General features: G+C 40.0%; 2 protein-coding genes across 2 annotated transcripts in view; one reads left to right on the top strand and one right to left on the bottom strand.

Moving 5' to 3' along the window:
• The window catches only part of ift140 (intraflagellar transport 140 homolog (Chlamydomonas)), a 31,562-nt gene that overhangs the window by 8,065 nt on the left and 11,223 nt on the right, over positions 1 to 12,274 (bottom strand). The window lies entirely within an intron of this gene.
• On the top strand, positions 583 to 10,833 carry tmem204 (transmembrane protein 204). The gene is made up of 3 exons (XM_084740483.1): positions 583 to 1,968; positions 3,576 to 3,731; positions 9,840 to 10,833. The coding sequence occupies exons 1-3, from the start codon at positions 1,689 to 1,691 to the stop codon at positions 10,082 to 10,084; spliced, it is 681 nt and encodes a 226-aa protein (XP_084596609.1). The 5' UTR covers positions 583 to 1,688; the 3' UTR covers positions 10,085 to 10,833.

Below are 12,274 nucleotides of genomic sequence, written 5' to 3'. Positions count from 1 at the left end.
ATAGACTTGGGTCTCACTGGCCAAACCTCTAGTAGTATAGTATTATTTCAACATTTATCATGATTATAACAAATATCCACAAAAGACCTACATACAAACACAGATATAAGAATAATGAGACAAGAATGTGTGCAGGACATCAACTCAAAATGAGAGTCATGCTTTTCTATCGCTGTCTTTCCTTTTTTTTTTCCCTTTTGTCTTGCTGACGTAAATCAGTCCTTCTACCCCCTTTTCTTTTGCTTCACTTCCAAATTTAAGATTCCACAGCCATCTGGTCTCTATTTGCGTACCCACCCTCCTCTTTGCTTTAGCTGATACAGATGTGGGCTGTTTATTAAAGTTAGGCAACAGGAAATACCCCAAATCTTTAGGGGCCCTGCTATAAGACGGGGGAGTGGAGGCCAAGTAAAGCAAAAGAAAGCAAGAGCAGCCAAAATCTTGCTCTATATGGTCACAGAAAACCAACCGCAGAAAATGAAAAGTGAGATCCTTTCAAATTCTGAGAAAAATAAAGCTTGCTGCACACAGAGCGGCAAGATCTAGAGAGCCAGAAAAGGAAAGACAAGAGGAGGAACAGGTCTACATTTGGCCTCTCTTCCCATCCTCTTTTCCTCTCAGGAAACACATCCTGTTGCTGGCTGGCTGACTGTGACGACCAATATGTTTGTTGCACACGAGAGAGAAGACTTTAGCAAACGCCCCCTGGGCTCCAGACAAAGGAATACACAACAGTGACGTCTAAGAGGGGGTCTTTTGGACATTCTCTCACACAAACACACTAACACACACACACACATTTAAAGTGATCATGAAGGAGGGAGCTGTCTGTTTAAAGCTTGCTGCAGTTGCGAACTGATGTCTGGACTATGACGAACAGCAACTCCCCCACATTTCAACTCTGACCTCAAGGATTTGCAGGGAAACAGTGAGCGAGGGAGAGACAGTGAGAAGCAAAAGGAGGTGGGTTAAAAGACTTCTTATTTCAGTGAGGCAGTTGGGGCTTGTTTAGTTGAGAGAAAGTCTTGGAAAGCGTCAGTAAAGCCACTGGCGAGTCAGCTTGGAGCAACACTGTCCAGAGAAACTATGCTTATTTGTATCCAAACCCAACTAGAGGAAATGTGAAGAAGCTGAGGAGAAAAGACAAGAAGAACAGAAAAAAGAAAAACAATCACAGAGAAGAAGGCTGCACACTCAGAAGTCAGAGCAGTGCAATAAGCAAAGCAGTGAAGAAAGGAGAAAGAGGAAGGTGAAAAAAATAAGGAGAAAATCAAGCAAGGAGCAATATCCAGGAGTCAAGCTGCAGCCAGCCGGAGCCAGTGGAATGGACCTCGGTGCCAGTTGGATTAATCCCCGCGTGCCCACAGTGCTGTCAGAGGAGGAGGGCTGAGGATCTGCTGCAACGACAACCAACTCCTGAATGAGGATGAATGGAGATGTTCTTTAGCTAAGCCTCAAGACAACACTCTCACCAATTCCACCTCCGTGTGAGCTGGGACAACTCTCGCTAATAGCTGGAGGGGGAGGTGGTGGTGGTGGTGGAGGAGGAAGTGGAGAGGAGCCAGGGGGCCCAGGGCACTGGTGGTGCCCCAGAGGAGAGGCACAGGAGCGGGCAGGACACTGAGGAGGAGCAGGGCTCGGAGGAGGGGCACGAGGGAGGAGGAGAGGTGGCGGGCAGCAGGCATCGCATGGCCGTGCAGAAGCTAGTGGCGGCGGCGGTGGCTGTAGCCCTGCTGTCCCTAGTCTTAAACAATGTTGCAGCCTTCACCCCCAGCTGGGTCCTGCAGGCACTGGAGGACGGACGCAAGCGGAGCGTGGGACTGTGGAGGATGTGTCCTGCTGGTGGGGAAAGGGGCCGTGACGATCTTCAGACTGGGAGAAGGGGGCAGGGGACACAGAGGCAGTGTGAAAGCCTGGGATGGGGCTCTGAGTACGCAGGGTACCAAGAATCCCGCAGCACTGTCAAATGTAAGTTTTTATGCTAGTTTGGATTTTAAGTGCAACATAATGCATATTTACAAAATATAAAATATATAAATACAACACTTTGTTTTTGCTCCAAGTAAAGTAAAAAATATGAGACTTCCTCTATGCACACAAACAGTTTGTTTCACTCAAACTTTGTTCACTAATTTGTTAAAAATCTGTGCTGGTAAGCACTTCTCCTTTGCCAAGAAAATCCATCCACCTGACAGGTGTGGTATACAGAGATGCTGATTAAATATCGCACAGGTGTGCCTTGGACTGGTCACAATAAAAAGCCACTCTAAATTGTAAAAGATAAGGATGTACGATATTGAATCTATGTCGAATCAATATCTGATATGCTGATATTTTCCAACTCATTTTGGCCAGTTGTCGATGCCAGTACCAATATATGCACATATTTTCATTGTCAAGTCTATTCTGAAATTCACAGATTTTTCTGCCTACTCTTACCATGATGGCCGCGACCAGACGCAGACGTAAAATACCTTTTTTTTCAAAATAAAATGCAATGCTTTGCCAAATATTTTTTCTCCAAGAGGGCATAACCCGCCCTCCTCTGCCTCTGATAGGCTTTCCCTGATATTCCTACCCTAACCCTCAACAATCACTCCTCATGCCTAAATCAAACCAGCCCTAACCACAAAGGCAAGGATTACTAGCCAATCACAGGCAGGTCATGGCTTTGCACTCCTGGGAAAAAAATGTTAAAATGTAGGGGCAATCTGCTTTAAAAAAAAAACAGAATTATCAAAACTATCAAAATGAATTATCAAAATTTCTACCACTACTATCAAAGTTTCTAACCTGTTTCTCAAAGATGTAATAGTTATAAAAGGCAACAAATACAGTACTAGCAGTATTTCAGTGTAAGGTTGTGGTCAATTTTGTTCTTTTACATGTAAAACTGCAGAAGAGAATCGGTAAAGAAATACAGTCCAGAGCTTCTGATTGGTGACCAGAGATGATTAACAATATGTCAAAGTCACAACAAAACACTCAAATCACTGGATAAACAAGAACAACTTGCTTTGTAATACACCCATAAATTAGACCCAAGTGCTTTATTTTGTCAATGGCAGTTTGAAGTATTAATGTAAACAGTGGCGCATGGCAGCCAGCCAAGAATTCATTGTATTTAATTCATTTAAAAGTCAAATGCATCTTTCTGTTGGCCAATTGTGTTGCTGACATGGTCTGAGTATAAACCTTATCTGGATGAGTTTTCGAGGAGAGCCAGTATTGTGATGGATTTACTAAATTAAGCTCCATTGAGAAATTTTCATTGAAGAACAAGCGTGGGAAGTGCTGCCAGCTGATTGGCCAGCTTCACTGGGCACAATGGGCAGCAGTGCCTACTACAATTAAACAAAGACATGTCTTGAAGTTTCGTGTTTCACTACAACATTCAGGCATATTGTCAGATTATCCTTTGAAGATCAACTCTTATTTAAACTCAACCTAACCTGTTATCCATTAAGGCATAAATACATGAATGACTTATGCATCACAAGTTAGGTCTAATTCTCGATTTAAATTTTAGATCACGGTGCAGGAAAATGACACAGCTCTTTTTCTGCTCCCTCAAGTGCAGTTTGACATGATGCGGGCGTGTAACCTGATGGCGACTGTGGCCCTGACTGCTGGTCAGCTGATCTTCCTTCTAGGCCTGATGGAGCTGCCCTTCATCACACAGGAATCCCAGTGGTGGGAGGAGGCCATTGCTGCACTCTTCCAGCTAGCCAGTGAGTACAAACCCTTCTACAACTTGTCCGATTGCATCAGAATCACAAGTCTCAGATGAAGTGCTAAGTATCTTTCTGTCCAACAAATGGTGCACATGACAGGGAAAGAAAGAAAGAAATCCAGATGCTGCAGAGCAAAGTTCATCTCTGGTAGAGTGCCAAAGAGAGGGGGTAAAATCACAGGGGGAGCTAGACTGGCTGACTCTTCAACAGCCTCTGCGGGCAAATCTACAGGAAGACACTGGAAACTTTCAGACACAAACAAATGGCAGCACACTTCTTGTTTGAGTTTACTAAGTGAAAAATGTATCTAGATTTTTTTTAAATGGCTGCTAGATGATATTTTTACTAAGAATAAATCTAAATCCATTGTAAATAAAGATAATGTTGGTGAAATGTGGCGGTAGTGGAAACATTAAAACTGAGTTGCAACAACAAAATGTATTCAAAATGAGTAAATTCAGATTGAACATTAAGCAGAACTCTGTTGCACAATTAAAACCGTCTGTTTAGTAGGTCCAAATTTAGTGATTAAGTATGAAGACGCTTGTTTACTCAAATTAAGATAAATAAATTCCAGTTCTGTTGGGACCCTGTGAGTATAAAAGACGGTGGAAAATTAGTAACTTTCAGCTGCCCTGTATTCCTTAACAAAACAAAACATTTGTTGCTATCTAGCTAAAAAGTTCGATATCCTACTCATGGCTTGGCAGAGAAGCTCTAATTTCTCCTCCTTTGAGAAAAAAACTTGCTGGCCAAATTAATGGAGTAATATGACCAAATAACACAAGAACAGAAGATTTAAAAATGGACACCAGCACAGTTTAGAAGAAAAAGTAGACTGCATGCACCAACTGGCAGACTGTTGTAACAAAACAAGAGTAAATGAAAAAAGAGATGCTAAAGTTTAAAGATTAGGTTTAATTTTAGTCTTTCTTGATACTGGGATAGCTCTAATTGGTGCAAGAGAATTTCAGTTTAAACCATATTTTAATCAGGTTTAAAAATGAATCTTTGTTGCTGCAACCCAGCCTAATTGTCTTAACTGTAAATCATCATTTAATTTCTACTTCTCTTCATTTAAACATTGTTCGTTTGCTGAAACCGTGGTGTGTCTGAGTATAAAGTATAAATACACCAAAAAAAAATAACAGACCAACCAAACTAGGAGAGACAAAGATGGGGGGAACTAGGAAACCAGAAAAAAAAAGGCTCTCCATGGGATTAATTAACACAAAACATAACTAAGTGCAGATGTGGTAACAAACCCACTCCTCCTCCACAATCACCACCCATTCATCCATCCATCCCACTGTGCCACATCAAGAGTTGGCTGGTACGGCCTGTCCCAGTGCCCCTGCTGCGGAAGTGTGTTGTGTTTTGTGCAGTGGTCGCTCTGCCGGTTGGTATCATTGTGGCAGAGCAGCATGAAGGGTCTGCTCTGGGTCTAAATTTAGTCCTAGTCCAGAATCCATGGGCTTGAGCTGCAGCGAGCCAGGGAGCGACTGTCGGGCGCCAGGATATCCCTGCTCAGGACGAGGAAATGTCTGTGACTACCTGTTATGCAAACCCCCAAGCTGAAGAAGGAAAAAGAGGGGAGGGGGAATGGACGGGAAAGACAGTGTCGACAGGGACTGTGTGTTTGTGTGTGCACGGGCAGGAGGGATTATGTGCATGCAGGTTTGTGTATGTCAGTGTGTGTGTTGTGACTGTGTGTTAATTGTGTGTTTTGGTAGAGAAATGTCCTGTGGTACATGTGACAGCAGGGTGGGAATTGTCTCTGTCCAGATAAGCTGCCCAAGCTTTTATGTCTGTGTTTACAAAATGTCCAAGAGCAACAGCAAATAAAGAATCTCCTCTTTATCGTTGGCGTCTTTGGCACACATTGCAACAGGGATGACAGCTTTTATCTGAAGGTCTTGGTGAGAGGATCGGGACCCACCCAACTTTACAGTATTGTCCAATATTAGACAACACCACAAGCCAAACCTCAGCTACCAGGAAAACGCCTCTCAAAGCATTATTAATAAAGACAACAGCAAAATATATTTTTTAAAATTTGGTCAATGATGATCTATAAGGCTATGTTCACAAATTTGGCTTTAGTGGAAACGGCGACAAAGTCTAAAAAGTATTAGACAGTACAAAACTATTTCCCTGACATCTATAAATAGTGATGCTCTTTTACTCTCTTACCATATATGGTAAACAAAGCTGCTGAGTCATAAAATGACATACAGTACATCTTGTCAAATGAGATGTTCCCAGCCAAAACCAGAATACTCAGAGGAATAGTAATCAAAATAGTTTAACAAATGCAATTTACATTTGGCAAGACGTGGACCATCTGAGCTGAATGAGGGATTTTGCTGCTATGCTTGTCAATGCAGTGTTGATATTTATTTAAAGCTGGGATAGGCAGTTTATTTTTGGCATCACTGGATAAAAAATCCATAATAACCTTTCAGCATGCTGTAAATCAAGTAGTCTTAGATAAAAACTTGACCTCTGCACCTCCTGTTGGTTCTGTTTAAGTTTTTCTAGGGTTTGCAATCGTATCAGATGGCAGAGGGTTTTTCATCAATCAATTTCTGTCATTTGTCAGAGACTACAGTCACACTACACACTATAAGAGTAAACCAAAGCAATGGACAAAGAAAAATTTTGCCAAATGACTGTACTAGGTGAAAAGTTCATACACATTGAGATGCTTAAGATGATAAGATGTTTGAGATGTTTCACTGGATCAAAGACTAGAGCTGCACCTAACGATTATTTTGATTACAGATTACACTCTGTTTTACGTCAAATTGATTCTTTTTCCCAACCAACAGTCTAAAACCCAAAGACTCCTCATTTCTTATCATAAATGACAAAGAAATCCAGCAAAGTCTTACATTTAAGAAGCTGGAACCAATGAAAATGCTTCATATTTTTGTTTGAAAAATAACAGAAACAATTAATTGTTGCAGCTCTATGAAAGACATACTGGTGGTGCTAGATAAAAAGTCAGGGTACCATGAAAGTCATTAGGATTCATCCTCAGTCTGAGCCAAAGTGCCAGACCAGCCAACAGACTGACGTTGCCATCCCTCGAGACACAATGCTAGCTACAATGCCAGCCTCTCAAATTTGAGGATTTGCTTTGTTCTTTCTCTTATAGTCTTCCTTTGTCTTTGTCTGGTTTTGGACTGTGGGTTGGACAAAAAAAACCAAAATAATCTTGTCCAAGGTTTCTCCTATTTAAACATTCAATCAATTGAAAATGAAGGCTGCATATATATATGTTACAATACACATATACAATACATTAACAGCTTTCATTTTCAAGGAAAATTATCTAATTTTCTGAGGACAGAACATTTTACAGGCTTTCACCACTTAATAATACATACCCCAGTCCTACTTTAGACCTCCTCCCCCGACTGAGTCAGTGAATGGACTTTAGCTCTGAATGAATGGAGATATTTTTACCCATCACCCTCTTTCTCAGGAATGTTTTCATTTTCAGACGTGCCAAAATGCTCAGTTATTGCAAGCAGACTGAGGAATAACAATATCCAGCTTCATTCAGTGATATCTCAGCAGTGTTGGCAGGTCCACACCGAAAGCACAATGTTGGCCATTTCACTCTTGGAGGCAAGTCTGGAATGTGTTTTTCTGAATGGACACAGCTGCAACATGTCAAAAGTCATGGCTGCAATTCATGTACCTCTAAGACATGCTTTATCATTTCTTTTGAATTTGAGGAATTGCATCTGTGGGACTCAACTCAGATCTGTTAAATCTGTCTCATGAAGGAGTCAAGCTTTTCCCAGAAGTCTGTTCCTCAAGAGATTCGTGGTAATAAGGGAGTGAGAATGGTGTGTGATCCTTTAAGAATAAACCAAGACATCACTAACTGGAAGGAAAATAAACCACCTAAAGGAATTTCCAAGATGAGGCCTTAGGTTAAGGCTTGTTTAGATTTTCATTTGACAGATCATGTCAAACGTCCAGCAAATATATTAACCTCGAAGCTTAGGGTGTGGAGTGGAGGGAAGGAAGGAAGGATGGAAAGAGGAAGAAGGGGAAGGAAGTTCGATTGATAAGTGTGTGCCAAAAAAGAGGTTCACACAGCCCACCCTGGCTGGAACCTGGACAGGAGATTATTCATTTTCTTGGATAAGGAGCCAGACAGGTTAAATATGTACAGATTGAGCAAACAGTTGCATTCTTAAGCGTACACACGATGCGATGCTAGACACGCGATGATACACAGACACAATTATTCACATCCTCACTTAAAACAATGACAGCCAGATTACTGTAGAGAAATACAAATGAACTCGCTGACTGCCTCAGGAAACGGACTGATTCATAACCTAAAGCACCAACATCCATATTTCCAGTGATTATTTTTGGTGCATGTATTTATACCACTGTGGATGGGGCAAGATTTCAGACATGTGTTATTGTTGAACTATTGAATGGCTCCAGACCGTACTTAGATGCGATGAATGTCAGACTGACCAAAGGAGACTTGAACATACACACCTCTACTGTTAAAGAATGAGGAAAACAGTGGCCTATGGAGACAATGAATAACTTTCCACCGCAGATAATGTTGATAAAACAAAGTAGAGATCAAAGAAACATAATGGAACTGAAGGCTGTGGCTTTCTACCTTCACATGCTACCAGGAGTTCCTCATTGCGTGAGTCAAACTACAGTGAATCAAAGAAATCAGAAGATAAAACATCTCAAAGGCTTTCCCAAGCACATATTCATGCTCTGATATTTTTACACTATTGGGAACTTTGATCTCTAGATCTCAGAAGTTCTTCCTACGAGGAAACAGATTTCCAAAATTCAAAGGCCCCACACAGAGCTCCCGCTGAACTGTGAAATACAAGGCTAAAGGGATGTCTAAATGTGAGCGTGAGGGATTTCAAAAAGGCACTTTAAATTACCCATAAACTGTAGGTTTCCAAATATCCAAGAAATGTTAAACTAGAAATAGTCAAATATGCACAAACATGGTCACAGAAAAGAAAATCATGACACTTTTCTCCTCGCTCTGCCAAAAAGTGCCTGATGAATATTTTCTTTTCTGTGATCAGTTGTTAATCACATTAACAGTGTGGCTCAAGGGATGGCAACATCAGTCTGTCTGTCAATTGGCTGGTCCACTTTGGTGCAGTTGGAAATATCTCAACAACTCTTTGACGGATTACTTTGAAATTTGTACAAACAATCATGATTCCCAGAGGATGAATCCTACCAATTTTGTTAATCCACTGACTTTTCATCGACCACCACGAGCTTCACAATTGTTTTTATTTTGAATGAAATGTATAAACCAGCCTTTTTCCAAGCTTTGTCTGAGAGGAGGCCCATGGTCCTCAAAACTCAAGGCACACCATTATGCACATAAATGCAAAATAGTCTCTATGACAAACTTAACCAACAGAGGTAACAAGTAGACTACTAGCCAATCAGAAATTAGATGTCAGTCAATCAGGGTCTTTGATGTGTCACACTCTTAAGTCCCACCATCAGGTAACTGTGCGAACAGGGAAAACTGCGGTTCATTTTGATGAAGGGTTTTTAAACAATTTTTTATAGGGTATAGAATTTGCTTCTGTATTGGGAAATGCATGCATACAACATACTGATATAGTAAGTTAAAAATTCATTCATAATTTTTTGTATGGTTGTATATTGCAGTAATAATGTATGGTTGTATATTGCAGTAATAATGTATGGTTGTCACAAAGTACCAAGGCAACCCTGGACTTGCCTCATAGCAAACCATTTGGTAATCACTGATCTAAACAAGGCACACTCATTTCACCCTCAGGATGAATTGTAATAACTCATCACTCTTTTTAATTTGTCCAATATTTTGGTTTATGACCAAATATCAGCAAAACCAGTACCACTGACTTTGTGTTCTAATTTGCACATGTTCACATGCTGACGAACTAATCAAAGAGGGTGAACATAAACGTGACATACATCCATCACAGTCTGTAGCACTCTATGTTTAATAAATATATTCAACTAAATGACGATGGCAGTGCATTTTCCCTGACTAAGACCTGTTTTCTCTGTGCTCCTGTACAGGTTTTGTGCTGGTGATTGGACTTGTGACCTTCTACAGGATCGGGCCCTACACACACCTGTCCTACTCCTGCTACTTGGACATAGCTGCTTGCCTGCTGGCCACGATGGCTGCGGCCATGCTCATCTGGAACATTTTACACCGCCGTGATGACTGCCTTGCACCTCGAGTTATAATCATCAGTCGCTCACTGGCATCACCTTTCCACCCACGTCTAGACAATGACTATGTGGAGTCACCTTGTTGACTTCACAAGCACAAGGACCGTCAACTATCCATGTTTTATTCCAGCTCAGTTTCTTCAGTGTGACTCTCAAGCGAAGAGGACATTCCTGTGGCTCTACAACAGCTGGACTAACATGTACCTGCAAATGTAAAACTATATTTCACAATTTCTCCCATCATAAACAAAGATATCAGAATTATTTTGCTGCTTACTTAAGTCACAGATTTAACTCAAATTTCTGTATAAAGCAGCCCTAAACTTACAAACATATTCAATACTATATGATGTTTCATTTATTCATGCTTGGGTGAGCTAATACACAATTTGAACTAGGACTATCTGATATGAAACATCCTGCTTATGAGAAGATCAAGCTGGAACTTGACCTATTTTGTTCTATGTGCACTTATTAAATGGCGTCCTGCATAATTATAAATTGGGAATTTTGAAAGATGTTGAAAATGTAATACCAGAATACCTCATATTTTTTTCATCCATTTAAAGCATATTACAATTCATATACATATTAATATTAATGATAGATGTTGCAAGTAAGTAGGTTAACTAACAAGGTAAAACCAGAGGAGTCCATCTAACCTTTTGCATGGGCTTACCTGAACCAGTGACAATATTTAATTTTAAAACAGCCAAAGAGAGATGATATTTTGATCAAATAAACATATACCTACTGAAAGTCATGAGGGAACACTCCCACTCTGAATATTTTTCCACTTGAAAAAAGGAAAATAAAAAAGACAAATCACCTGCTACTTAATGTATGTAAATTGATTTGGACTTTATTTAAGCAGTATTTGTTAAACTGATGGTAACAAATGTTTTGGTGATGTAATGCATTTTGAAATGACATACAAATTTCAATAAGCTCATTTTTATGATGCTTTCCATATGAAACTGCTCGCTTGTGGTACATAATGTATACTTAAATTAATATAATACAGTTGTATAAAGAACAGTGCGATCATTAGTAGTACTAGTAGTATTTTTGTGACCATATCATATTTCTGCAAAGAACTCCAGACTATCTGTGGGTCTTCCACATTGTCAAACATTGGGGCACATTAAAATAATAATATATCATATAAATTCAATAAATTTATTGGTAAATATCTAAACACAGACGTTGTTGTTGTTGCTGCTGTTTGGGTGTTCAACACCACACCGGACAAACGGATTCTAGGAACTTTGAAATGTTTATGTTAGGTTACATATAGTTTGAATTTAATGCATTTAAGTGAAACTCTTAAATATTCTATTTAACAACTTTCTTAATTACTGATGAAGTGTAATCACCAACGCATGTCAATATTGTTTTATCACCCATGCCCATATAAGCACTGATAAGGGTTGTGTGATCTGATTGAAAGCTCAAGAAAAAGCTACAGTAGGAAGAGAGCATGGAGATCAAGATTGAGCCTCCATGTTTAATCCTCAAGGTTTGTTAAGAGTCCATGGGGACTGTCATTTGGTGTATTAGTTAAGAGTTAAAACATACAGTATAGAGAAGGTAAGAAAATAAGAAAAAGTGCTTCACAAGCTGTGTATTGCCTATTAGATCTCAGCAATGTAACTAAGGAACACTAGCACTCCAAAAACACTATGAAAGATGAATTATCAGAAACTGGAAGGTAGAATATTTTTTACCTCCAACACTGCCATCATTATAAGAAATCTGACCTATGAGGTGAAAGATGATTAAAATACTTCAACTACTCTGTGAACATAAAAATCTACATGTTATACAATACAAATTCTAATGCTTGCATCTAGGAATAATGGTACTTTTTTGAATGACAGGCTAACAGTAAGCAAGCTGTAATGGTTTCATGTGAACTAAATACTTTCCTAGGAAAAACTGCACACACTGAGAGCACATGGGTAACATGTACCACAGCAGGCTGTGATGACTACCAGTGAAGATCCATCAGTCGTTGCTTCACCCCTGAACATGTCCATGGGTGTTTTTTTTCCTGATGGAAAGGGGGAGTTTTGCTTTTAAATAGCAAATGCAGAGGCAAAAAAGGCAGTAGGAGAAGGCTTGCATTCATACAGGCAGATAACCCTGCAGCATGTCACAAAGAGTCAAGGACAAAATGAATGAGAGGAAGTAGCACAGCCTGGATGGAATAAAGACATTCCAACCTGTCTCTGACAGGCTGCTTCACATAGAGGGCACAGGGACTTTCAAACTGA

Source organism: Lutjanus erythropterus, chromosome 17 (assembly GCF_056507025.1).
Source record: "Lutjanus erythropterus isolate fLutEry1 chromosome 17, fLutEry1.hap2, whole genome shotgun sequence".
In the NCBI taxonomy this organism is placed as follows: domain Eukaryota; kingdom Metazoa; phylum Chordata; class Actinopteri; order Lutjaniformes; family Lutjanidae; genus Lutjanus; species Lutjanus erythropterus.
This window is presented reverse-complemented; position numbering and strand designations above follow the sequence as displayed.